The following is a 27,132-nucleotide window of genomic DNA, read 5'->3' on the forward strand; positions in this document are numbered from 1 at the left end:
GATGTTCCAGAACCAGGGGACACAGTCTTAGGATAAGGGGCAGGCCGTTTAGGACTGAGATGAAGAGAAACTTTCTCACTCAGAGAGTTGTTAACCTGTGGAATTCCCTGTTGCAGAGAGTTGCTGATAGCAGTTCATTGGATATATTCAAGAGGGAGTTAGATATGGCCCTTATGGCTAAGGGGATCAAGGGGTATGGCGAGAAAGCAGGAAAGGGGTACTGAAGGAATGATCAGTCATGATCTTATTGAATGGTGGTGCAGGCTCGAAGGGCCGAATGGCCTACTCCTGCACCTATTTTCTATGTTTCTATGTTTCTATCAGCGATTTATTCGGGAGTGCCGCATCTAAGGTAGAACCCAATCTGTGCTCCCATCAAAAGAGACACCAGGTCAGGAGCAGAGAGACAGAACATACCCATAATTTACCCATAACATTCTCGCTGTTGTTTCGCACATTCCTTTGGGGTTGCTATAGTGCAGTAACATGGACAAAGTCTGCACTAACATTCACACAGGCCCCATGAAGACATATTGGGGCCGAAATTGCCCATCGCTGGAAATGGAGCGCACCTACCCTGTTTCTGTTGTTTTTACCGGCGCGGTGGATGCAGTGGCCTCTTCAGCGAAATTCCGCTCTTTGTTTTTTGTTTGGTGGACCGATAGTCGGTCATAAAGGGAACAGACGTGCGGCGGTGAGCGAAAGTTCGCAGTCCAGGGGGGCAGAAGTTGGAGGCAGATGGTGTATCCGCCGCTGTCAGTCGGCACTTAAATGGGAGAGCTGCTGTGATTCTTTCAGTTCGGTCCAGGGAGGGTTTCGGCCGGGCCAGCGGCCTGGCACCTAAGAGGCGGTGCCAGGCTGCCTGTTGGTGGCCCGGCCGAACCCGGGGGCATAATTGCCGGCCCGACATGGCAGTCGGCCGACAAAAAAAACATGATGGCAGCAGCAGTAGGTCCTCCCCTTTAATGGGAGCCGCACCGCCATTTTAGAAGGACTCCAAGCTCAGTGCATCGGCAGGAAAAACTTTGCACAACTGAATTGTGACCCCAGGTCCTCCCTAACCTATTTAAATGGAACAAGCTGTTAACTGAAACACAATCTATTCAATTCATTATCTTATAAACCTCAATCAGATCACCCCTAAGTCTATGCTTCTCTAAAGTGTAAAGTTCCAACTCTTTTAGCCTATCTTGGTAACTAAGATGCTTTAGACTGGGAATTAATCCAGTTGCCCTCCTCTGCACCCTCTCCAAAGCCTCAATATCACCCACCATGTCAGGAGACCAAATGGACACAGTATTCCACGTGAAGCTTGACTAAGATCTTGTACAAGGACAAAACAATACGCCTCGTCTTGTACTCAGGTGTGCTAAGGATACACCCAACACCCTATCTGCCCTAGCTATCGTTTCATGGCATTGCTCATGTACCTTTAGAGATGTAAGCATTAGAACGCCCAGAGTCCTTCCTTTCTCCACCCATATGAACCTATAAAAGATATATTTTTTTAAATGTTTCATAGTCTATTCCAAAAGGCAAGAATATTTAGTCAGGGCCGGATTAAAACTTGGGCCTATAAGGCCTGTGCCCAGGGGATCAGACAGAAATGAGGCCATGTGATTCCCCCAGGAATTGCTGCGACCAACCCGGGAGTTGTTTGGGAGCTGGACGTGTACCAAGTGGGTTCTTGGTTGCTGAGAGAGCATATTGCAAAAACCAGAATCTGTTTATGAAAATGAATTCACCTTTTATACGTCACTCTTGTGGTCTGCACGAGCCTCCTGGTTCTCGGAACTTCTCCCACGAGGCATGACAGCTCCTGACGCCAAAGCGTTCAACCCCCACCCCCATGAAAGCTGCTACGGTGCAGTGAGTAGGGACCTGGAGTTATCCTGTTGTCCTCCTCTTCCCTTCCCCGTCACTCTGCAGGTCAGTAACATCTCTTGTGAAGTAGAAGTGGATATAACTTACTCCATGTTTCGTGGGATTCAACTTCCTGTTGTGTCACTTTAAATATATTTGGGCTGGATTTTCGGGCTTCTGCTGCCCATGTTAGGCACCCCGGAGGGGCAGCACTGGTGGCAGTAAGCAGTTCCAGGCAGGCGGCTAGCCCTGAGCACCCCGCCGGTACATTGGTGCCGATTTTGCGGGAGTGCGAGGCATTACCGCCCGGAAGTGGCGAACCGGTGTGCAGCGACCCTGGTTGTGACACGGGCTCGATTCTTGACAACCGCCCAATCCGTAACGCTCCATAGAGCGCCGTGCTGGGACTGCCTCTGAAAGCGGGCAGTCCCAGCTGTAACGGCCACAGTCAGGTAAGTAATGTCTACATCAGGTAAGTGTGATTGTTTTCCTCCTTTTTGTGTTTTATGTTGTGGTGGCATGAGTGATGTATTGGGAATGTTTTTGATGTGTTCTTTTCAGGTTCACCCACCCCCCTCCGAGTCCTCTCTTAGGGCGCTCCAAGGCCGACTGTTTAGCTCGGGATTTTCATTTACTCAGCCGGCCTAGCGCCCTAAGAGAGATGTGGAACGCCTCCCTCAGCGCTCCGCCCCACACTCAGGGCCCAGCTGATGAATTTTGCGGCGGCAGACGCAATCCATTTGCCAGTGCAAAATTTACCGCTCCGCCTGGGACAACGTGCAACAGAGGGGCGACCGAATTTTTCCCCCAGTGTGTTAATGTCAGTGTGCCGGCTGGTAACTGGTTAAACTGAGAAGGTAGGCAGTCAAATTAAACTCTATGGCAGAGGACAATGTAGAGCAGCAAACCACCACTTCTAAATACACAAGGTAGTGTCTCTAAGGTTCTAAGGCTGGGTAACATTCTCCTTTAATGCTCAGGATGGGATGCACTCTGCGGAGGGGGGCAAGGGAGGTGTTCCCAGGGCCACATTCATTCTTAATCTGGCTCAGTATTTAGTCATGATCAGGTAAAGAACCCACTAACTCATTGCCCATCCAACCAGTGCACATACACAAAACTGCTTTTTGTGGGATCTTGCTGTGTGCAAATAGGCTGTTGCATTGCCCACACAACATCAGGGACTGGACTCCAAAAACAATTCATTGCTTATAAAGCTGTTGAGAGATGTCCTGAGGACATGAGAAGGCATTATATCAATGTTGGGGTATTTTTATGTTGCACACCTGGGACTCACCATTGCATTTGATGAATTGAGTTTTTGTCAGAATATTTTTCCAGTGCGTTATGTGATGTAAATAAAATATTATTGGGCAACTTCAGGAGCCTGTGAACATTCCAGAATTGCTGAGAGCAGGTGCTGAAGGACCGATGGACACATGCGGGGGGAGAAATTGGATGCAATTGCGCCTCCCATTAGTGTCCCCGGGTGGGGGGCACTAAAGAGGCACAAATAAGTTTGCGACCGGACACAGCACTGCTGACTCCTGCTAAATTTGGCGAGAGTTTCGCGGCAGCGCTACGGCTTTGCACCCCGATCTCATGCGCCCGGAGATCGTGATGTCATCGCCGTGCACATCACCCCGTTAGCACCCCTAGCCCCGAAATTGAGTTTTGCCACCTGCGCCAGACGATGATGGCGACAGCTTCAGGGGATACGTACTGGGTGGCCGGCCGCTGCTAGGGCGAAATTTAAAGGGGTGGTGGCTGGCTCCTGAGAAAAATGTGCTGTTTTCGTTGCTGCTCCGGTCACGCTTTGGTCGCGGGGTTGGTGCCGCAATTGCTCAGCCCGGCGTTCTGTTTGATTGCGCGGCACCCCCCACTCCCCGGTGGCCCAGGTAGGTGGATTCTTTGGCAGTGTGTGCAGCTTGGGCCTTTCCCTTTAATTGCGGGAAGAGTCCCTCGTATGCGGCAATGCTACGCGGCCCAGTGCGTAGCGCTGCTGAGGCGTGCGCCCCGCTCCCGCCCCAAGAACGGGGCGATACCCAATTTCTAGGCCATTGTTTTGAGTCACTTTTTAATTAAGCCCCGTTTTCTCTCCTAGTTTTTAGCAGATGGTTCCGCACCAGATGCCTATGTTAAGATCTACCTCCTACCAGATGTAGAGCGAGTGACCAAAAGGAAAACAAAAGTGGTGCCAAAAAACAGCAATCCAACATATAATCAGATTGTAAGTTGCTTACACTCCACGGGCAGTTTATGTTGTGCGCTCAAGTATGTCGGCTCTCTCTAATTTGGCACAAGTCCCTAAAACACTCAGCTGAAATGAATTCAAAGTCGAACACATGAAAAGTCTAACAGAAGGAGATTGCTCAACTATTCGAAGAGGGCCAAATCATAGCTTCCCAATGACTGGTCAACAAAGTCCACATTGCATAATATGATCAATTGACCAATCCAATACTGCCCACAGTGCTCAGTTGCTGTCCTAAGTTGTCAGAAGCTCTTGGACGGCAATGATTCCCCCTCATCCCACCAGCCTAATGACTGGAGCATAAGAGGCCCTTGTAGTGCACAGATGCATTCTTCTCTCTGCCAATGGCAAAAAGATGCAGAGACCCTTCCACACTTCCCCTGCCTTCCACATGCCTAACAACATGACCAGTAAGATATAGACAATACAGAAGTGATAACGTATGGGTTCTGTTATAAGCTGGAGAAACCACACACTAACTGCATCCTCTCTCCCAATGCTCCTCGTCTTAAAAGATGGGGGAACCGACATGGGTGAAGGATAAGAAGACAAATAATTCCAACATCCTGCTCAAAATTCCACTAGGATAACCTTTTCCAACCAGCTCCAAGGTAGCCACAAGCTGTCCTTACCTCCACTAAAACATCACAGCTATGTTGCATGAGCCTCTCCAGTAGGATAGTTGTTATGGTTTGTAGAACTGTCCCTGGCTGTACAGTTCCACAATACCCTAGCAACCAAAGGAAATGGCAGTAACTGCTACCTCACTCGTAACACATATCTCAAAACTTTATTTTCACAACGAGGGGTAGAATTCTGTCTGTTAAACGCTGTGATACTTTACGAGAGTGAAATTTTGCCTAATATAATTGAACGCCTGGTAACCTGTTGTTTTTTTATGGGCATATGATTACTGTTCAAATGTGCATTGCGTGCACTTGGTATCAAAAGTTTAAACACTCAGGTGATTTTTTTTAGTTCCATGCTCCCAGGGGAGCCCTGCTCACAGTGAGCTCGGGGGAAAGAATCAGCCCCCCCGATGCTCTGGGTCTATCTCCGACCCATGCTGCATTTGAGCACGGTTTTTCTACTGGGAGTATGGAATCGCGGAATCAGTCCTACTGTTCCAACAAAAGCCAGACCGGGCCAATGAATTACTGAACAATGAAAATATCTGGAAAACGTTTAAATTATGAGATTACCAGCTGGGTTAAAGTGTTTAGTGCTGGCAGCGAGCCCATGTTAAAATCCAGCCTTACATCATCCCCGAATGAGGGGAGGCAGGAGAGTCAGCTTGATGTTCAGAGTAGCTTAGAACAGTTTTAATAGCTCACTCCCAGACTCAGTAAAATCAATCTGCAGCTGTAGATATTTTGACAATAAAAATGTGTTTGGACAGTTGCAGAATGACAAATTACAGATAAAAACATTTGTCTTTGAAGACACCATTCTGAGACTGTTCAAAAGACAAAGATCACCTTAGAAATTAATGCAAACTCCCTGGTGTACAACTATCTGTAGCACACATGGCCCCACTTCTAGACAGTTACTTTCTACGCATCACTGAATCTCAAGACCCTTGGAGTTCATTAGTCAATCTTTATAACGGGCACTAAAGCTGCAATGATTTTAGAATTCAACCCTTGCAACCAATCTATGTGGTGTGAGATTGGGGATCAGTTGTCATGTTCCTAAGCAGGTTCAGGAGTATCTGTAAAGTCCTTACACAGTACCACAAATCCACACGAGGCACATTCTATGGACAAGGTCACTCCATGACCTGAACCTTTATTCACAGGACCAAGAAGTGATGACCCTGCGTCGGACCTCCCTTTATATACCTGGATGACCAGGTGAGGAGTGTCTCCCACAAGTTCACCCCCTGTGGTCAAGATGTGCATTTCTTGCGTATATACAGTATTGCAGTGTTGTTACATAAAGGTTACATACATGACATCACCTCCGCCTCAACATCTTATTGGGATCATAGGTTAAGTCTCTCAGGTGGTCTGTGCTCTCTCATGGAGCGCCGCAGTTGGGGCTCTGGTTGTTGAGCCTTGGTATGCGTGTCTGTCCCCTGTGGTGATTCCGGCCTGTCCGAGCTGACCACAGGGACTGTGCATGCTGCTGAATGTTCTTGTTGCTTGTTCACTGGCAGTGGTGTGAATACCATCTCATCTTCCTCAGGTTCCTCAGTGTCCATGCTGAACCTTTTTTTTTACTTGGTCCAGATGCTTGCGGCATATCTGCCCATTGTTAAGTTTAACCACTATGACCCTATTCCCCTCTTTGTTTATTACAGTACCTTCAAGCCATTTGGGCCCCAAAGCGTGATTGAGAACAAATACGGGGTCATCAATTTCTATACATCTCCCCCTTGAATTTCGGTCATGGTACTCGTTTTGGGACTGGCGCTTGCCCTCAACAATGTCAGAGAAGACTGGATGAATGAGGGACAGCCGAGTTTTGAGTGTTCGTTTCATGAGTAGCTCCGCGGGCGGGACCCCTGTGACCGAGTGCGGTCGGGACCTATAGGCCAGCAGGAGGCGCGATAGGCGGCATTGAAGGGAGGGTCCTTGAATCCGGAGCATGCCTTGTTTTATGATTTGGACCGCACGTTCCGCCTGGTCATTGGAGGCCGGCTTGAACGGTGCTGTCCTGACATGGTTAATGCCATTACCCGACATGAACTCCCGGAATTCGTAGCTTGTGAAACATGGGCCATTATCGCTAACAAGGATGTCCGGCAAGCCATGGGTCGCAAAGACCACGCGTAGACTCTCCACAGTGATGGGTGTCGTGCACGAATTCAAAATGATGCACTCGATCCATTTCGAGTACGCATCAACCACAATGAGAAACATTTTTCCCATGAACAGGCCCGCGTAGTCTACGTGAATACGTGACCATGGCCTGGTGGGCCAGGGCCACGGGCTGAGCGGGGCCTCCATGGGGGCATTACCTAGCTGGGCACACATTGTGCACCTGCGAACACAGTGTTCCAGGTCTGAATCAATTCCCGGCCACCACACATGTGACCAGGCAATGGCCTTCATCAGCACGATGCCTGGGTGCTCGCAGTGGAGTTCCCTGATGAATGCTTCCCTGCCCCTCTGGGGCATGACTACCCGGCTGCCCCATTGTAGGCAATCGGCTTGGATGGAGAGCTATCCATCCGTCTGTGAAATGGTCTGACCTCCTCAGGGCATGCTCCGTGTGCGGGTGCCCAATCCCCAGTCAGGACACATTTCTTAATCGACAATAGGAGAGGATCTCTGTTGGTCCAGATTTTGATCTGGCAGGCTGTGATGGGGGAGCCTGCGCTGTCAAAGGCATCGACATCCATGACCATCTCAGCGCTTTGCTTAGCTGCCCCCTCGGTGGTGGCCATTGGAAGCCTGCTGAGCGCATCAGCGCAGTTTTCGGTGCCAGGCCGGTGCTGTATGGTGTAGTCATACACAGCGAGTGTGAGAGCCCATCGCTGTATGCGAGCTGATGCATTGGCATTGACAGCCTTGCTGTCTGACAGCAGGGATGTTAACGGCTTGTGGTCCATTTCTAATTCGAACCTCCTGCCAAAAAGGTACTGATGCATCTTTTTCACCCCATAGACACATGCGAGTGCTTCCTTCTCAACTATCCCATATCCCCGTTCAGTTTGAGAGAGCGACCTGGAGACATAAGCCACAGGTTGTAGTTGGCCCTCAGCGTTACCCTGCTGCAACACGCACCCAACCCCATAGGACGATGCATCACACGTCAGAACCAATTTCTTATGGGAGTCGTACAGGGTCAATAACTTAGTTGAACAAAGTAGGTTCCGCGCCCGATTGAAAGCCCGTTCCTGACAATCCCCCAAAACCAATCGCAACCCTTATGCAGGAGCATGTGTAGTGGCTCCAACAATGTGCTTAAGTTCAGCAGAAAGTTCCCGAAATAGTTCAAGAGTCCCAGAAATGAACACAACTCCGATGTGTTGCAGGGCCTGGGCGCTCGTCGAATCGCCTCCGTTTTGGATTCGGTGGGCCGAATCCCATCTGCAGCAACCCTCCTGCCCAGGAACTCAACCTCAGGAGCCAAAAAAACATTTAGACTTCTTGAGTCGCAGGCCTACCCGGTCCAGTCGGCGTAGCACCTCCTCCAGGTTGTGGAGGTGTTCCTCGGTGTCACGACCGGTGATAAGGATGTCGTCCTGAAATACGATTGTTCCGGGAATGGATTTGAGCAGGCTTTCCATGTTTTTTTGAAAGATCACGGCCGCTGATCGAATGCCAAACGGACACCTGTTGTAAACAAACAGCCCCTGGTGCGTGGTGATGGTGGTCAGTAGTTTAGATTCGTCGGCCAGTTCTTGGGTCATGTAGGCTGAAGTGAGGTCCAACTTGGTGAACAGCTTGCCACCTGCTAGCGTGGCAAAAAGATCCTCTACTCTCGGAAGCGGGTATTGGTCCTGGAGTGACACTCGGTTGATGGTGGCCTTGTCGTCGCCACAGATCCTGACTGAGCCATCTGCTTTAAGGACAGGAACGATGGGGCTTGCCCAGTCGCTGAATTCAATGGGCGAGATGATGCCCTCTCTCAGCAACCGGTCCAACTTGCTTTCAATTTTCTCCCGCATCACATACGGCACAGCTCTGGCTTTGTGGTGTACTGGTCTGGCGTCCGGGGCGATGCGTATCACTACTTTGGTACCTTTGAACGTCCTGACGCCAGTTGAAATAGTGACTCAAATTGCTGTAGGACCTGTGAGCATGAACTTTGCTCCACAGATGACATGACGTGCACATCCCCCCATTTCCAGTTCATCTCAGCTAACCAGCTCCTCCCCAACAGTGCAGGACCATTGCCCGGGACAATCCAGAATGGCAGCCGGTTCACCGATCCATTGTGTGTGACCGCCAACATTGCACTGCCTAGCACTGGAATGATTTCTTTGGTGTACGTCCGTAATTGCATCTCAATGCGTTCTAGTTTGGGTCTGCTGGCTTTGAGTGGCCACAGCTTTTCGAATTGTTGAACACTCATGAGTGACTGGCTGGCCAGCTCCATGCATACAGGGATGCCGTTTAATAGGACTTTCATCATCATGGGTGGCGTTTTGGTATATGAGCCCGCTGAACTTCAGCGTCCATTGATTTGCCCCAAGCATCATCCTGCCTCGCAGACCCCTCATCTGGTTCATCCGCCTCGTATATTAGCCTGGTTACAGGCTTTCTGCACATTCTGGCTAAATGGCCACTGAGGTTACAATTTCTGCAGACGAACTGTTGAAACCTGCAAGTCCTGGCAGCATGTCTGCCCCCACACCTCCAGCATGAACTGAGATTCCTATTGTTGTGAACAAAAGAGCTGTTACAAGGCATTCCTCGCTGATTGTCCCTTTGACTGCTCTTGAGCACCCTGTTAGTGGGTGTCAATGGCCCCATCCCAGGCCGCATTGTCCACTGGCGGGGGGGGGGCGTAAATGTCCGTTCAGCCTGCCATTGTCTCTGTTGGAGACTTACTCTTGGGTCTATTGCTGCCTGGGGTGTGTCGAACTGCCCTTGCCTGCCTGCGGGGCTCTGTGTCACGTTTATGATATTGACTCCCTGATCCATCGTTGGAGGCAGAATTGTGCATTTATATTATCTTGGTTTCCTCCTCCCCCGCCATAAAAGTCTGAGCCATCAACGCCACCGCTTCCAAGGTCAAGTCCTTGGTCTCAATTAGCTTTCTGAAAATCCCAGCATGACCGATGCCCTCAATAAAGAAATCCCTTAGCATCTCCCCCCTGCAGGCGTCTGTGAACTTAGAGGCTGGCCATGTGCCAGAGGTCCGCAACGAAATCCGGTATGCTCTGTCCTTCCCGACGTCGGTGGGTATAAAATCTGTGTCGGGCCATATGTATGTTGCTCGCCGGTTTGAGGTGCTCACCGATTAGTTTGCTGAGCTCTTCAAAGGTTTTGTCCGCCGGCTTCTCGAGTGCTAGCAGGTCTTTCATGAGTGTGTAAGTCTTAGGTCCACAGCTGGTCAGCAGATGAGCCCTTCGCTTGTCGGCCGCTGTGTCTCCCAGCCAATCCTTCATGACAAAACTCTGCTGGAGTCTGTCAATGAAATCATCCCAGTCTTCACCAACACAATACCGTTCATCTGTGCTGCCGGTGGCCATTCTCGTGGGTCGTTGATTCCCGTTTCTCGTTGCCAATGTAAAGTCCTTACACAATACCACAAATCCACACGTGGCACATTCTATGGACAAGGTCACTCCATGACCTGAACCTTTATTCACAGGACCAAGAAGTGATGACCCTGCGTGGGACCTCCCTTTATATACCTGGATGACCAAGTGAGGAGTGTCTCCCACAAGTTCACCCCCTGTGGTCAAGGTGTGCATTTCTTACATATACACAGTATTGCAGTGTTGTTACATAAAGGTTTACATACATGACAGTATCTGTCACGTGCTGTAACAGGTAAGTGGCTCAGCAAATTCGGATCGGCCAAATCGGCTAAAGGGAGCTGTATCAGGACTGTGGATGGTTGATCCTGAATCTCAGCAAGGCTTTCAGCTCATCCCCCAGTTCTCTACAGCTGATTCCAAGTCTATACAAGCTGATTCTAACTCTGTGCAGCCACAGTACAGCATGCACCTTACAGGGCTCAAGTTTAAGTTTTTATTTACTGTACCTGGAGGAATTGATCAAACATCTGGTCACAATAAACCTAATGACCATGCATAAAATAGTCTGTTATAAGCAGCATGCATTGTACTCCCAACTGGGTACTTGTGTATTGGCTGAACCTTCTGTATTTTATTTTTAAGCAACTCTAATCAAGCCATAAATACAGCCATTTTAATTATGATTTTGATCATCAGTTTCAATGAATATTTATTAAAAGTTCAAACCATGTTTTAGCGTAATATTTAATTATTTTAATAATAGCAACAATTCTGCTCAAAGGAAGGAAATCAAGTATGCTTTTATTTAATTACTAATTGTCATTTAGTTATAATCTACCCAATTGTATACGATCAGTTTTAAAAAGTGTTTTGGTTGTTTTTTCTTTATTTTCTCTCCTATTCCTTGGCGTTTTCCTAAAACAACATCACCATCCAGCAGGAAAGGCCCCATGCCCTTTAGCCCAATTCTGAGAGAGTTACAAGCTTGAACAGAGTCAATCAGGAACGGAGGGACTCTGTTCAAAGTTGTGAGTCATTTTCAGAATCGGGACAAAGGCCATGGTGTGATTCTATAGCTGGCTGCTGGGCCATGAAGATGAGGCCCTCTAACGTTCTGGGCAAAGATCTGGCCTCTGTTCATCCAGTCCACATTACACAAGGCCGAGATAGTGAACTCGCTATGTGCTGAGGACTGGGCCAACAGGAGTTTGAACGTGCTGCTGTACCATGTTGCCTCTGTAAAGCAGAGGCTTTCTTTTCAGTAACCGCACTCTTGTCATACGATTCCCTTGGCCTAGCCCAATTTGGTCTTGAAAAGCAAATGTTAAAAATCTCTTGTGATCGCACAACACAAAGATACATGCCAACCTCAAGCTGGGTTAGCATGGGTAAGGAGAAAATCGATGGCCGTGGAGCTATTTTAGTTTTGGGTGATGGTGTAAAATGGGTGGTATTGTATTATCTGCCCATTATACACCTGTCTGATTTTCCTTTCCATTGAAGTCAATGGAAGAGAATGTTGGGTGAGGTGTATAATATTTGGTCAATTTTACACCATCACCCAAAGGTAAAATTATCCCCTGTGCGTGGAACGTACTCAAGTGCAAAAAGCTCATTGTTTAAAATAATGCAATAACACCAACATGCATTTATATAGCACCTTTAATGTCGGACATAAGAACATAAGAAATAAGAGCAGGAATAGGCCATTTGGCCCCTCGAGCCTGCTCCGCCATTCAATAAGATCATGGCTGTAGGGAAACAACCCAGGGCCCTTCGCAGAAGCGTAATCAGCCAGAAATTAACACCCAGCCAAAGAATCTGCAGCATGATAAGGTTAGGATGCTGGACTCTAATTTCCCATCTTCTGTGCTTTAATGTTTGCAGCTGGAGTACGTTGGGATATCGAGCACTGAGCTACCAAATCGTGTCATTCAGCTGAGTGTGTGGTGCAGGCAGTCTCTCCTGGGAGCAGTAAACATTCCTCTGAGAAACGTAATCATGGAAGAGGAGAAGTGGTACAGACTTGGCAATTCCTTAGTGTGACTGCAAACATACTGGAACAGGATAAGGCGAGCTGTTACCATCCAATTACTGGACCTTTGCTGTCGACAACCTGTGCTCGTCATTCTTGACATCCATTATACGTGCAGCCCCTTGGTGTTTTCTGAAGGATATTTTCTACTGTGTTTGTTACAGGGTGGCACCTTTCCGAGAATGTCTAAAGGAAGTCTCCAATATGGTGTAATTAGCTGCGTATCAGCCGTACAGCAGCTAGCAGATCTTGGTTTTACCCTGTGGTAATTTTGCATGAGGATGAGTATTAAGCTCCTCTGTAATTAAATAGCATGCTGTCAATACTAAAATGTACACTGATTTATAGGCAACCCCTTGACACTGGCAAGAGGTAAAGAACTCACAAACTGTCTCCTTATAAAAACCACTGAAAGCATAAAGGTTTATAGCACACGGGTGAAATGACTATGGAAATACTGAGCGAAAGTCTAAATAATAAAATGTAGCTGGGTACTTGCTGCCCATCTGTGATCAGTGAACTGTATGGTGTTTTACATTTTTGGCGGGGGGGGGTTATTTTGACTTTGTGCATAGGATTACATAGGATATACATAGGATATACGGCACAGAAACAGGTCATCGGGCCCAACCAGTCCATGCCAGTGTTTATGCTCCACCCGAGCCTCCTCCCATCTTTCCACATCTAACTCTATCCACGTAACCCTCTATTCCCTTCTCCCCCTTATGCTTGTTGAGCCTCCTGTTCGCTTCAACCACTCCCTGTGGTAGCGAGTTCCACATTCTCCCCACTCTTTGGGTAAAGAAGTTTCTTCTGAATTCCCTATTTGATTTCTTGGTGATGATCCTATATTGATGGCCTCCAGTGCGATAGTGTAAAATGTATGATAGCGAACAAGCAGCCTGTTTTACAGCTCTCCTGATTAACATTTCTTCCAATTTTTATTTCCATTTGACTTTAATGCCAGTAATCAGGAGAGATGTTAAACAGCTGCTGACTCAGTATCGCTCATTTTACACTATAGCACCGAGTCACAATTACCCCTTGGAGTGAGAGATTTGACATTAAATGTTAGATTTTATATCAAGGCTGTAGGGTCACCACATCCGTTATGAATCTGAACAAATGAGATTGGTATCTAATAGTTGATTTTTTTTTAAACTGGCCCCTGTCAGGTATAACCAGGGACTGTGAAAGATAAAGTTACCCATTTTCCTAGATGAGGGCATGAGATTTTGTCTTCTCCCCAGTCACCCTGGTCACCTCAGGCCATGCATCATGCGTGTCCAAGAATGGTCAGATAGAAAGAAAAAGCTTGTATTTTTACAGCGCCTTTCATGACCTCCCAAAGTGCTTTACAGCCAATGGAGTACTTTTGAAGTTTAGTCACTGTTGTGATGTAGGAAACACGGCAACCATTTTGACCTGACCAGACCTGATCTGTGACCTCTGAAGATGCCACTCTGCCACAGCAGCTTTGGTGACCAAGTGCCCTGGAAGTACTTGCTCTATCATCCAGTTTACCATCTCCATGATGAGTAGGCCAAGAGCAATATCTCAGGAACGGGGTGGTGGGGTGGGGTGGGAGCAATTGAATTGAAACCATTGAACTGCTGTGGAGCTGCACGCTGGTGCATCGACATATCGCATCGACATATCGCACTACCCGACAAAGAAATGAGGCTGCTGTCAACTGAAGAGCTGTCGGCCGCCTCGTGACATTCTCTCAGATTCAGGAAAGAAGCTGTTTCTCCAAGTTCAGTCCTGACAGATCTCATTTTATAGCTTGCACCAATAAAGCTTCACATAAAATATAGCAAGCAGACCAAAATTTTACAATGATAGGAGATACAGTTGAATGTCTATTTGTTCCCGATGCTTCATCAAGATATACAGAGCCACAGAACAAGCACTTCCTTCCCTTCCTGTTGAAGGTCCTTAAGGAGCAAGAAATCTAGCTGTCTTTCTTCATTTCTCCATCACTTCACTTCAGTACTGCATTGAGATGCATCACCATATGCTTTCTTCATTCGCCTATATTTGCAGAGAATCCCCAATGTGCAGATTAGTCTCCCAACAGCAGCATTGTAACAGTGTTCCTCTAAGGCCGAGTGGAACGATGGCAGTGGGGCTGCAGACATGGGAGGGAAGGGCACGTGTTGGCTGTCGTTCCACAAATGATGGTGACGGCAGGACTGAAGTCACGACATGGGAAAACAAAAATAGATAAACCTCCCCAAACAAAAGTGAGGCTTGACAAACCTGCAGCCAAGCTAAAACTATAGGGTGGAACTGCATCGTAAAACGTCAGGGCAGAACTGGGTCATAAAACATCAGAGCGGAACGGAATTCTGACAAGCAGTCTGAGTGAAATAAAATATAGAGGGGAACAGATTTAAGGTGGTGATCAAAGTCAAGCTGCAACGGGAAAAAGATGAGTCAAAACAAAAAGAGAAAGAGGCCAAGTATAAACATAATATGTAGACAGACTCAGGAAAACAACACCAAGACAGACTTGATCTCATAAAAAGTTGATGTCATTTTTCTTGGAATTCATTCTAAGTATTATGAGTCTGGTTTGCAAACTGTTGCTGCCAGCTGTAAAAATGTTTTCAGTTAAAACGTATATCTTACAAGTCTCCTCAATTTAACCTGGAGGCTTCCAGTATTGCAAGTACCACGTCTGGTACCATGAAGTGGGCCTGAAATGGTGACAGTTGGGTGTCATTGGATCCTCTCGATGGTTAGTCAGGTATCACAATGATTACTTATACTAGCTGCTCAGCACAGTCACCACTGCACTCCACCCCACAACCCAGTGATGTGCTCTATGACTGACAGTTGCTCATTTTAGCTCGATTGGTAGAGCAAGCTACTGAATTAAGTGGCTCTTCCCAGTAAACACTGCCGGATGAGTAGGCCTAGGTTGCTCTTCTACATCCTGAACTGTAGATGAGGGGAGGGGAGCGGGCAGGTCGGAAGGCCTCCTCGTGGGCCTGCTCCTAGGCATGGCCAAGGTGGCCATTAACCGGTCCAGGCAGCGGGCGGTCAAGGGGGTCATTCAGCCCTACTGCCTGTCTCTCTTCCGCGGTTACATCCAAGCCAGGGTGTCCTGGAGATGGAGCACGCGGTGTCCACCAGTACGCTCGAGGGTGAACAGCCAGTTGTCGTGGTACATATAGGTACCAACGATGTAGGTAAAAAAATGGGATCATGGGTGGCTCTGCTGCACAGGAGGGCAGGAAAAAGAGTGGGAGAGCTATAGTGGTAGGGGATTCTATTTTAAGGGGAATAGATAGGCGTTTCTGCAGCCGCAATCGAGACTCCAGGATGGTATGTTGCCTTTCTGGTGCAAGGGTCAAGGATGTCTAGGAGCGGCTGCAGGGCATTCTGGAGGGGGAGGGTGAACAGCCAGTTGTCGTGGTGCATATAGATACCAACGAGATAGGTAAAAAACGAGATGAGGTCCTACAAGCTGAATTTAGGGAGCTAGGAGTTAAATTTAAAAAGTAGGACCTCAAGGGTAGTAATCTCAGGATTGCTACCAGTGTCACGTGCTGGTCAGAGTAGGAATAGCAGGATAGTTCGGATGAATACATGGCTTGAGGAATGATGTAAGGGGGAGGGATTCAAATTCCTGGGACATTGGAACCAGTTCTGGGGGAGGTAGGACAAGTACAAACCAGATGGTCTGCAACTGGGCAGGACTGGAACCAATGTTATAGGAGGAGAGTTTGCTAGTGCTGTTGGGGAGGGTTTAAACTAATATGGCAGGGGGGTGGGAATCTATGCAGGGAGACAGAGGGAAGTAAAATGGGGGCAGAAGCAAAAGGTAGAAAGGAGATAAGGAAAAGTGGAGGGCAGAGAAATCAAAGGCAAAAATCAAAAAGGGCCACATTACAACATTATTCTAAAAGGACAAAGAGTGTTAAAAAAACAAGCCTGAAGGCTCTGTGTCTCAATGCGAGGTGCATTTGTAACAAGGTGAATGAATTAACTGTGCAGATAGCTGTTAACGGATATGATGTAATTGAGATTACGGAGACATGACTCCAGGGTGACCAAGGCTGGGAACTCAACATCCAGGGTATTCAATATTCAGGAAGGATAGACAGAAAGGAAAAGAAGGTGGGGTAGCGTTGCTGGTTAAAGAGGAGATTAATGCAATCGTAAGGAAGGACATTAGCTTGGATGATGTGGAATCCGTATGGGTAGAGCCCGGAACACCAAAGGGTAGAAAACGCTCGTGGGAGTTGTGTACAGACCACCAAATAGTAGTAGTGAGATTGGGGAGGGCATCAAACAGGAAATTAGGGATGCATGCAATAAAGGTACAGCAGTTATCATGGGTGACTTTAATCTACATATAGACTGGGCTAACCAAACTGGTAGCAATACGGTGGAGGAGGATTTCCTGGCATGAATAAGGGATGGTTTTCGAGACCAATATGTCAAGAAACCAACTGGAGAGCAGGCTATCCTCGACTGGGTGTTGTGTAACGAGAGCGGATTAATTAGCAATCTTGTTGTGCAAGGCCCCTTGGTGAAGACTGACCATAATATGGTAGAATTCTTCATTAAGATGGAGAGTGCCACAGTTAATTCAGAGACTAGGGTCCTGAACTTAAAGAAAGATAACTTCGATGGTATGAGACATGAATTGGCTAGGATAGACTGGCGAATGATACTTAAAGGGTTGATGGTGGATAGGCAATGGCAGACATTTAAAGATTACATGGATGAACTTCAACAATTGTACATCCCTGTCTGGCATAAAAATAAAAAGGGGAAGATGGCTCAATCGTGGCTAACAAGGGAAATTAGGGATAGTGTTAAATCCAAGGAAGAGGCATATAAATCGTCCAGAAAAAGCAGCAAACCTGAGGACTGGGAGAAATTTAGAATTCAGCAGAGGAGGACAAAGGGTTTAATTAGGAGGGGGGGGAAATAGAGTATGAGAGTAAGCTTGCAGGGAACATAAAAACTGACTGCAAAAGCTTCTATACATATGTGAAGAGAAAAAGATTAGTGAAGACAAATGTAGGTCCCTTCCAGTCAGAATCTGGTGAATTTATAATGGGGAACAAAGAAATGGCAGGCCAATTGAACAACTACTTTGGTTCGGTCTTCACTAAGGAAGACACAAATAACCTTCCGGAAATACAAGAGGACTGAGGGTCTAGCGAGAAGGAGGAACTGAAGGAAATCCTTATTAGTCAGGAAATTGTGTTAGGGAAATTGATGGGATTGAAGGCCGATAAATCCCCAGGGCCTGATAGTCTGCATCCCAGAGTACTTAAGGAAGTGGCCCAAGAAATAGTGGATGCATTGATGGTCATCTTCCAACATTCTATAGACTCTGGATCAGTTCCTATGGATTGGAGGGTAGCTAATGTAACCCCACTTTTTAAAAAAGGAGGGAGAGCGAGAAAATAGGGAATTATAGACCAGTTAGCCTGACATCGGTAGTGGGGAAAATGTTGGAATCAATTATTAAAGATGTAATAGCAGCGCATTTGGAAAGCAGTGACAGGATCAGTCCAAGTCAGCATGGATTTATAAAAGGGAAATCATGCTTGACATATCTTCTAGAATTTTTTGAAGATGTAACTAATAGAGTGGACAAGGGAGAACCAGTGGATGTGGTGTATTTGGACTTTCAAAAGGCTTTTGACAAGATCCCATACAGGAGATTAGTGTGCAAAATTAAAGCACATGGTATTGGGGGTAAGGTATTGACGTGGATAGAGAACTGGTTGGCAGACAGGAAGCAGAGAGTAGGAATAAACAGGTCCTTTTCAGAATGGCAGGCAGTGACTAGTGGGGTACCGCAAGGTTCAGTGCTGGGACCCCAGCTATTTACAATATACATTAAAGATTTAGATGAAGAAATTGAATGTAATATCTCCAAGTTTGCAGATGACACTAAGCTGGATGGCGGTGTGAGCTGTGAGGAGGATGCTAAGAGGCTGCAGGATGACTTGGACAGGTTAGGTGAGTGGGCAGATGCATGGCAGATGCAGTATAATGTAGATAAATGTGAGGTTATCCACTTTGGTGGCAAAAACAGGAAGGTAGAATATTATCTGAATGGTGACAAATTAGGAAAAGGGGAGGTGCAACGAGACCTGGGTGTCATGTTACATCAGTCATTGAAAGTTGGCATGCAAGTGCAGCAGGCGGTGAAGAAGGCAAATGGCATGTTGGCCTTCATAGCGAGACGATTTCAGTATAGGAGCAGGGAGGTCTTACTGCAGTTGTACAGGGCCTTGGTGAGGCCACACCTTGAATATTGTGTACAGTTTTGTTCTCTTAATCTGAGGAAGGACATTCTTGCTATTGAGGGAGTACAGCGAAGGTTCACCAGACTGATTTCCGGGATGGCAGGACTGACATATGAAGAAAGACTGGATCGACTAGACTTATATTTACTGGAATTTAGAAGAATGAGAGGGGATCTTATAGAAACATATAAAATTCTGACGGGATTGGACAGGTTAGATGCAGGAAGAATGTTCCCAATGTTGGGGAAGTCCAGAACCAGGGGTCACAGTCGAAGGATAAGGAGTAAGCCATTTAGGACTGAGATGAGGAGAAACTTCTTCACGCAGAGAATTGTGAACCTGTGGAATTCTCTACTACAGAAAGTTGTTGAGGCCAGTTCGTTAGATATATTCAAAAGGGAGTTAGATGTGGCCCTTACAGCTAAAGGGATCGAGGGGTATGGAGAGAAAGCAGGAATGGGGTACTAAAGTTGCATGATCAGCCATGATCATATTGAATGGTGGTGCAGGCTCGAAGGGCCAAATGGCCTATTTTCCATGTTTCTATGAGAGGTGGGCACCAAAGGGATTGGAGTGCATCATCACCCCCGGCAACCAAATTTTAATTTGATTTAAGTTATTGTAAAAAGTTAATCTGTTTAATTGTCGGTTTTAGTGCCCCGCGTAAATAAGGGGGCACTTGATTGATGGGTTTTACAAAAATAGTTGTAGGTGAGGGGACTGAGTTGCCTGCTTGGCCCTCAGACACTCAGTCCCTGTTAGATCTGGTCAGCCATTAATATCGCCAGTGAGTTGTAGTAAGATGCCTGTTAATTGTACAGCAATATAAATTAGAGTCTATTCATTCTTAACAGCACTAATTTAACTTGATCTCTGAGAGTCGTAATAAACTAGGAAAAAAGATTACGGAGCTGTGAACTGTATTTTGATATTAAATGTGACAATGGCATACATAGATCAGAAACAAAGTTGTTCCTCATGATGACTTCTAAGAATACCAAATGTATACAAAGAGTGTTGCTGGAGCAAGACTTAAACCATCGAAGCTCAACAGTGGGACGACACGATAACCTGAGGAAGAAGCATTGAGCAGTGGTTAGGATATGGTTTAAAAATCCTTGTACTTGACAAAAAAAAAACACACATCACATAATTTAAAACTACTCAAATATATGTTTTGGCCATGGATCCTCTCTTGTGAATCCTCGCTGTCCATGTTTGCAACTGTGACCCATTGGAGTTAGTGCTAAATGGAAGCTAGGTCCTGCTCCACAGGGGGAAAGGGTCAATCACAGGTCAAGTTACAGAACATACATTCGAAAAGGACGGGCAGGAAAAGACCAGCTGATCCATCAAGCCTGCCCCACACCTCATGCTGACTAGCGCACTGCGGCTAGAGATTCCCCCACCGCCCTTGACAGCCATCCTGGGAGAGGTATAATAAATCCTTCACCCGCTATTGCTCACCCTTGGGTGGCTGTCTTGAGAGAAGAGTTGGAGGAAGCCTAAGAGCAGCTAACTCCTTGCCCTTTCCACTGGGAGCTGTTGAGAATGAGAGAGGGAGAAACTGCATTCAAAGTGGCACCATACTGCAGCACATTCTGTTCCTCCTTACGAGAAACAAAGTGGGTGGAGCACTGAGGCTAAGCCCGATCCCAGTCTGTGTTTATGAACAAGAACCAAATTAGCATTTGCATCATGAAAACTGATGCTGAAGGGAAACTGATTCCTTCTGTCCATTTGCCTTGACAAGTACCCATGGCAAACGGTCAAAATCAATGTCTATTGAATCCCTCTTCCTCGATGACTGATCTACTGGGACCCCTCTATGTCACAGTTGAATATCTCTTTTTCTCTAATGCATTCCACCAAGGTTCCACCTTCCTGAGTACCAGCAAGATGTCAATTACATTCACACCATTACTGTTGCAGCAAGCTGTCATATTAACGTAATGCCTGTCAGATAATGGGACTGATTAACCTGGATTAATGTCTACGTTCAAACTGTTGAAGTATAGATTCCATGATCACCTTGCATCTGCAAAGCACAGAAAGAGTGAACTGCCACGCAAAATACTGTGGCTCTTTCACCAATGCAATTAATAACTTATGCTGACAGCTCTCTTATTGAAAATTCAACCACTGCATTTCATTATTGTTCTCTAACCACATGCTATAACTGCCTTGTGCAGTCAGTGGTGCGGCTTTGGTCCTTATTCTGTGCATGATAAAAAAAAACGATGTTTCAACAAATGTGAACATTGGGAACAATATAACAATTTAGTAAAATTTACCATTTAAAAAAATTGCCCAAATAACTGCAAATACCTTTTAAATTTAACATTCATATGAGCTCGCCAGATGAAATTAGGTAATGAATTTCTGTTAAACCCTGATTTGAATGTTTTGCAGTAAATTTCAATTGGCAGCACATAACACAGATTAGTAAGGGATTGATTGTATTTCACCTTTAATTAAAGAACCCTTCATCAATCAGACAGCAACTATTTAACTCATTTACTTTTAAATGAGCTTCAGGAGCATTTTTTACTATGTCCAAAAATGATACAAATTTCATTTATGAGGTGCCAATAAATGAGGCAAAAGTTTACATTTTGTTTCCAAACTTCGACAGATTAGTTTTGTAGGAACTCTCTTGCCAGCTGACTTTCATTTATATATTTTTAAAAAGCTTTTAAATTTGACATTCATAGTAAACATCTTGGGGGCGAAATTGCTCCTTTTTGTAGCCCCGTTAGCACCTCCAGGGGGCGGAAGACACTTTTCGCCCGTGGCGGTGGGCACTACCCCGGGAAATTGCCCTGGAGTTTGCAGAGGCGCTGCCATAGTTAGCACCCAGGGCCATCGTGCAATCGACAATGAAGTTATCGCCGTGTGTGGTGACCCCTCACCGCCCCGTGCCGACCCCTTAACGCACCGCGGATCACGAGGCTGCCGCGAGCGGATGTCAACGGCAACTTTGCGGGTAGTGAAGCTGGCCTATATCCGCTCTCGGGGCGCTCGTTAAAGGGGAGGGCGCCAGCGCCCCGGGTCACCATCGTTTTGTGTCTGCCGGCTCTTGGGTCAGCTCAACGATGGCGGCCCTAATGTGGTCCGTGCCGCCGTCGTGCAGCCCGGCACTCCGTCTTGGGTGCCGGGCTACTGGCCCGGTCGCACGCTGCCCTGGTGGCCCAGCGGTGGCCATCAGAGGCCTTGCAGAGTGCATTGCGGCCTTCCCCTTTAATTGAAGGGGAGGGGCGATGAAGTGCGTCAGCGCTACCTGGAGCATCCGCATAGTGCGTCCCTCAGCGCCACGGTACCGCCCCCAAAGGAAGTGCTGCATGGGAGATGGTGCACCGCTTCCTTTGATGGGCGGTAAGGGCAATTCTGTGGTGGGAATGGGACTTCTGCACTGGGCACTAAATGTCCCAGGCCCAGAAGGTTACCGTCCCCAATCGGGCGCACAGCAATTTCGTCTCCTTATTGTGAAAGTTTAAAAAAGATGTAGCGCCATGGTCTGCTTCTGAGATAGGGATACAATGAACATAAAGTCTGCCTGATTGGCCAACAAAACGAGTGGAATTACTGAGAAACCTTTAGTTATATATTTGGTTTTATTTTCTCCATTCAGAAGTGTTTTTTTCTGTAGATCAAAGGTTAAACATAATGAATACATCTTCCTTTCTGAACCATCCTTCACTCCTCCGAGAATCAATATTAAATTGAGTTTAGTGGTACTAATTATGATAAATATATATATATAAATATAGAATCAGCGTTCTCAATATCTTTTTTATGCATCATCAATTATTAGGTGTTGGGAAATGTCCCACTTTCCCTATTCACCAGTTCTAATAACAATAAAATAAGGAGGGCACAGGACAATCAGCAAGCTCTTTGTAAAGTAGCCCAACTTGATGGCCAGCTTACATTTTAGAGTCTTTCTTGCTGTGACCACAACTTGTCTGATATTATTCAGTTGCACATCTCAGGAACTGTGTGTACTGGAGACCAATATGAACAAGTCAAAGTAATTAAAAGTAGTGACAAAGGGACCCAGATGGACAAGAAGCTGAGCAAAAGCATAAATGAAGAGAAATGGAGAAAACAACTGTAAGGGGATAAAAGATGGTCACTAAAGTGGATACTGAAGGTAGTGAATTGATCTGACACATGATCCAGATTGTAGGGCTTATCACTATTAGAAGATTCTGAGGATTGTAATTGACTGATTGTATGTAAAGCTCGCTTATACACTTGCTTACAATGGGTTTTAAGAAGGGAAAGCAGCAAAGCTTGATGGGTAATGAACCATCTGTTGTATTAACCTTAGTACAGACTCATGGAAACTTACATATTCAATACAGAACAAGGACAGTAAAATGTTTGGCAACATAGATTATAGCAGCAGGGGAACAGGATGATATTGACAGGTAGTTTTGACTAGAGTCCTTGGGAGAGGGATAAGGAGGCACCACCCTGGAAAGCAAAGTTAATCAACACGTCATGAGGAACTGAGGCAAAGTTGACACCACTGAATAACACATTCCGGGAAGATGACATGTGATGGGAGATGGACAGGTGGGGGAGAACCACTCTGAGCCAGACTGAGCAGTAGGCCAATCGGTGGTTTTGTAGGAGGGTTGCATACCTCAACCTGTTCCCATTCTTTAGTTAAATCATTAAGTACCCGCCTGCACTGATTTCTTAACTCTCCGCAAGGGTTTTCTATGCGGCCACAAGTGGCCACATACGCTGGCCTAAGTTAGTTTGGAGCAACTAATAGCTGTCCAAAGTGGCTTAAATGGCCAAAACGGTGTAGGTGGCTGGTAACGCCCCCTTTTGAAAAAAAAACTAAACTAAAAAAGATCTTAACTAACTCACTTACACTGGCACAAATTGAATGTGCAGAATGGGGATTTTTAAGATACTCTAAAAAAAATCAAGTTGCTCCAAAAAAACAGAGCAACTCCTGGGCAAAGTTGGGCCCAGAGAAACTATTTCTTCCGGTTCGAGAATCCAAAACAAGGAGTGGGGGAGGCGGGGGGGGGGGGGTGCGGGGGGGAGGTGAGGGCATAATCTTAAAGTTAAGGGAGTGAAATCAGAAAACACTTTTAACACAAAGGACTGTGGATTGCTGGAGAATTTTACAAGGCTAAGATCAATAAACTCTTGTTAGGTAAGTGTATTGAGGGATATGCAGCAACGGTGTGTAAATGCAATTGAGGTACAGATCTGCCATGTTCTGATTAAATGGCAGAACGGGCTCGAGGGACTGAATGACATTCTCCTGTTCCTATGTTGCTATGTTCCTAATGCCTTGTATGTAATATAGAAACATAGAAAATAGGTGCAGGAGTAGGCCATTCAGCCCTTCGAGCCTGCACCACCATTCAATATGATCATGGCTGATCATGCAACTTCAGTGCCCCATTCCTGCTCTCTCTCCATACCCCTTGATCCCTTTAGCCGTAAGGGCCATATCTAACTCCCTTTTGAATATATCTAACAAACTGGTCTCAACAACTTTCTGTTGTCACTTGTAAAGCATAATTCATTAGTACCTGAAATTGGCACCGTTAAAAGTACAAACATTGTAATCCATCAACGATCATTTGTCATTTTCACTTATTACAGTGTGCAGATGCATGAGTTTTACAACAGTGAAACCTGTCGATAGTGATTATATTTAAGTTGAGAGTTTTTTTTTCGTTTTCTATTAACAGATGTTCAATCATGAATCGTCAATATGTTGTTAGAATTGTTACTGAAGACAGGTTCCAGCTGCAAGAACATTGTTTGCCAGAAAACACTGTGCCAACCTACCTTTTCTCATGCTTGTAAATGGCAATGTGTACTGACCGAGGAAATCATTCTCACTGAGAGGATTAATGTCTTTTACTGTAAATCGTACTAATGTAAGTTCTGGAACTTGAACACAAAAGACCAAACAGTCATTCCATTTGGGATAGCATCCTAAAAAAAAGAAATATAACATTTTAAGAATTCAGTTTGCTTCAGAGTGAATGTGAATGGAGAATATATGACTACACTCGACCAATCGTTGGGCGGCCACATTGTTTGCATGTCTGACACGAGACTCCCAAAGCAAGCACGCTACTCAGAACTCCTACACGGCAAGCGAGCTCAAGGTGGGCAGAGGAAACATTTCAAGGACACCCTCAATGCCTCCTTGATAAAGTGCAACATCCCCACGAACACCTAGGAGTCCCTGGCCAAAGACCGCCCTAAGTGGAGGAAGAGCATCCGGGAGGGTGCTGAGCATCTCGAGTCTCGCCACCCAGAGCATGCAGAAAACAAGCGCAGGCAGCGGAAGGAGCGTGCAGCAACCCAGTCCCACTCACCCTTTCCTTCAACGACTGTCTGTCCCACCTGTGACAGAGACTGCAATTCCTGTATTGGACTGTTCAGTCACCTAAGAACTCATTTTTAGTCTTCCTCGATTTCAAGGGACTGCCTATGATGATGATGATATAAACACCAAGCAATTCGCTTCCCACAGTTATGCTTACTTTAGGAAATCTGACCTACGGTGATGAATCCTACAACAGTTGGAGCTGGTGCTCTCCACTCTCTCTGCTGTGACAGTGGGAACTGGTGCTCTCCACTCTCTCGTCCTGTGACAGTTGGAGCTGGTGCTCTCCACTCTCTCTCCTGCGACAGTTGGAGCTGGTGATCTCCACTCTTTCTCCTGCGACAGTTGGAGCTGGTGCTCTCCACTCTCCCGTCCTGTGACAGTTGGAACTGGTGCTCTCCACTCTCTCTCCTGTGAGTGTTGGAACTGGTGCTCTCCACTCTCTCTCCTGCGACAGTGGGAACTGGTGCTCTCCACTCTCTCTCCTGCGACAGTGGGAACTGGTGCTCTCCACTCTCTCTCCTGTGACAGTTGGATCTGGTGCTCTCCACTCTCTGTCCTGCGACAGTTGGAGCTGGTGCTCTTCACTCTCTCTCCTGCGACAGTTAGAACTGGTGCTCTCCACTCTCCCGTCCTGTGGCAGTTGGAACTGATGCTCTCCACACTCCCGTCCTGCGACAGTTGGAACTGGTGCTCTCCACTCTCCCGTCCTGTGACAGTTGAAACTTGTGCTCTCCACTCTCCCGTTGGTGTAGGAGGGAGGGCTTTAGTTTCCTGAACAATTGGGACCACTTCTGGAGAAGGTGGGACCTGTACAAGTCGAACAGGTTACACCTCAGCAGAGACGGGACCAAAGTTCTCGCGAGTGGTTTTGATAGTACGGTTGGGAGGGCTTTAAACTAGCTTGGCAGGGGGATGGGAATCCAGGAGAGGGCTCTGAGCTAGTTAGATTAGGTGAGAGCTCAGATGAACAGAACCCCAAGAAAGAATGCAAAAGGCAGGAGGTAACAGAGCACAGTAGCACTGGGGTAAGTGTAAACCACAAGGTGATAGGAAGGGACAATATGTATGAATATAAAGGGGCTGCAGGAGAGGTCAAAACTAAAAATCATGGTTTATAAACTAGTATTAAAACACTCTACCTAAACGCATGCAGCATTCGAAATAAAGTAAATGAGTTGACGGCACAAATCATTTCAAATGGGTATGATTTGGTGGCCATTACAGAAACGTGGTTGCAGGGTGGCCAAGACTGGGAATTAAACATACAGGGGTATCTGACAATTCGGAAAGATAGACAAGAAGGGAAAGGAGGTGGGGTAACTCTGTTAATAAAGGATGATATCAGGGCAGTTGTGAGAGACAATATTGGCTCTAATGAACAAAATGTTGAATCATTGTGGGTGGAGATTAGAGATGGTAAGGGGGAAAAGTCACTGGTGGGCGTACTTTATAGGCCCCCAAATAATAACTTCACGGTGGGGTGGACAATAATCAAGGGAATAATGGAGGCATGTGAAAAAGGAATGGCAGTAATCATGGGGGATTTTAACCTACATATCGATTGGTCAAATCAAATCGCACGGGGTAGCCTGGAGGAGGAATTCATAGAATGCATACGGGAATGCTTCTTAGAACAGTATTTTACAGAACCTACAAGGGAGCAAGCTATCTTAGATCTGATCCTGTGTAATGAGACAGGGATAATAATCGATCTCCTAGTAAAAGATCCTCTTGGAATGAGTGATCACAGTATGGTTGAATTTGTAATACAGATTGAGGGTGAGGAAGTAGTGTCTCAAACGAGCATACTATGCTTAAAGAAAGGGGACTACAGTGGGATGAGGGCAAAGTTAGCTTAAGTAGACTGGGAACACAGACTAAACGGTGGCACAATTGAGGAACAGTGGAGGACTTTTAAAGAGCTCTTTCATAGTGCTCAACAAAAATATATTCCAGTGAAAAAGAAGGGCGGTAAGAGAAGGGATAACCAGCCGTGGATAACCAAGGAAATAAAGGAGAGTATCAAATTAAAAACCAATGCGTATAAGGTGGCCAAGGTTAGTGGGAAACTAGAAGATTGGGAAAATTTTAAACGACAGCAAAGAATGACTAAGAAAGCAATAAAGAAGGGGAAGATGGATTACAAATGTAAACTTG

At 46.3% G+C, this 27,132-nt stretch overlaps 2 protein-coding genes across 14 annotated transcripts in view; one reads left to right on the top strand and one right to left on the bottom strand.

Moving 5' to 3' along the window:
* Positions 1-12,832, top strand: part of LOC139278603 (phosphatidylinositol 3-kinase C2 domain-containing subunit gamma-like) — a 261,681-nt gene extending 248,849 nt beyond the window's left edge. For 4 of the 13 annotated variants that reach the window (XM_070897571.1, XM_070897572.1, XM_070897574.1 and 1 more), the window contains 2 exons: positions 3,968-4,093; positions 12,165-12,832. In XM_070897571.1, coding sequence (XP_070753672.1) covers positions 3,968-4,093; positions 12,165-12,323 — 285 coding nt within the window. In that variant the 3' untranslated portion in view covers positions 12,324-12,832. Of the gene's footprint in view, positions 1-3,967; positions 4,094-12,164 lie in introns of those variants that run through there. The other 9 variants (XR_011596318.1, XR_011596319.1, XM_070897575.1 and 6 more) reach the window with 6 other exon arrangements.
* Positions 12,833-24,519: 11,687 nt separating this feature from the next.
* LOC139278102 (1-phosphatidylinositol 4,5-bisphosphate phosphodiesterase zeta-1-like) overlaps positions 24,520-27,132 on the bottom strand; it is a gene marked incomplete at its 3' end in the record, with an annotated part of 60,547 nt that continues 57,934 nt past the window's right edge. The window contains exon 9 of the mRNA XM_070896760.1: positions 24,520-24,572. Within this exon, the coding sequence (XP_070752861.1) occupies positions 24,520-24,572 (53 nt within the window). The remainder of the gene's footprint in view (positions 24,573-27,132) is intronic.

Source organism: Pristiophorus japonicus, chromosome 13 (assembly GCF_044704955.1).
Source record: "Pristiophorus japonicus isolate sPriJap1 chromosome 13, sPriJap1.hap1, whole genome shotgun sequence".
NCBI classification, from domain to species: domain Eukaryota; kingdom Metazoa; phylum Chordata; class Chondrichthyes; family Pristiophoridae; genus Pristiophorus; species Pristiophorus japonicus.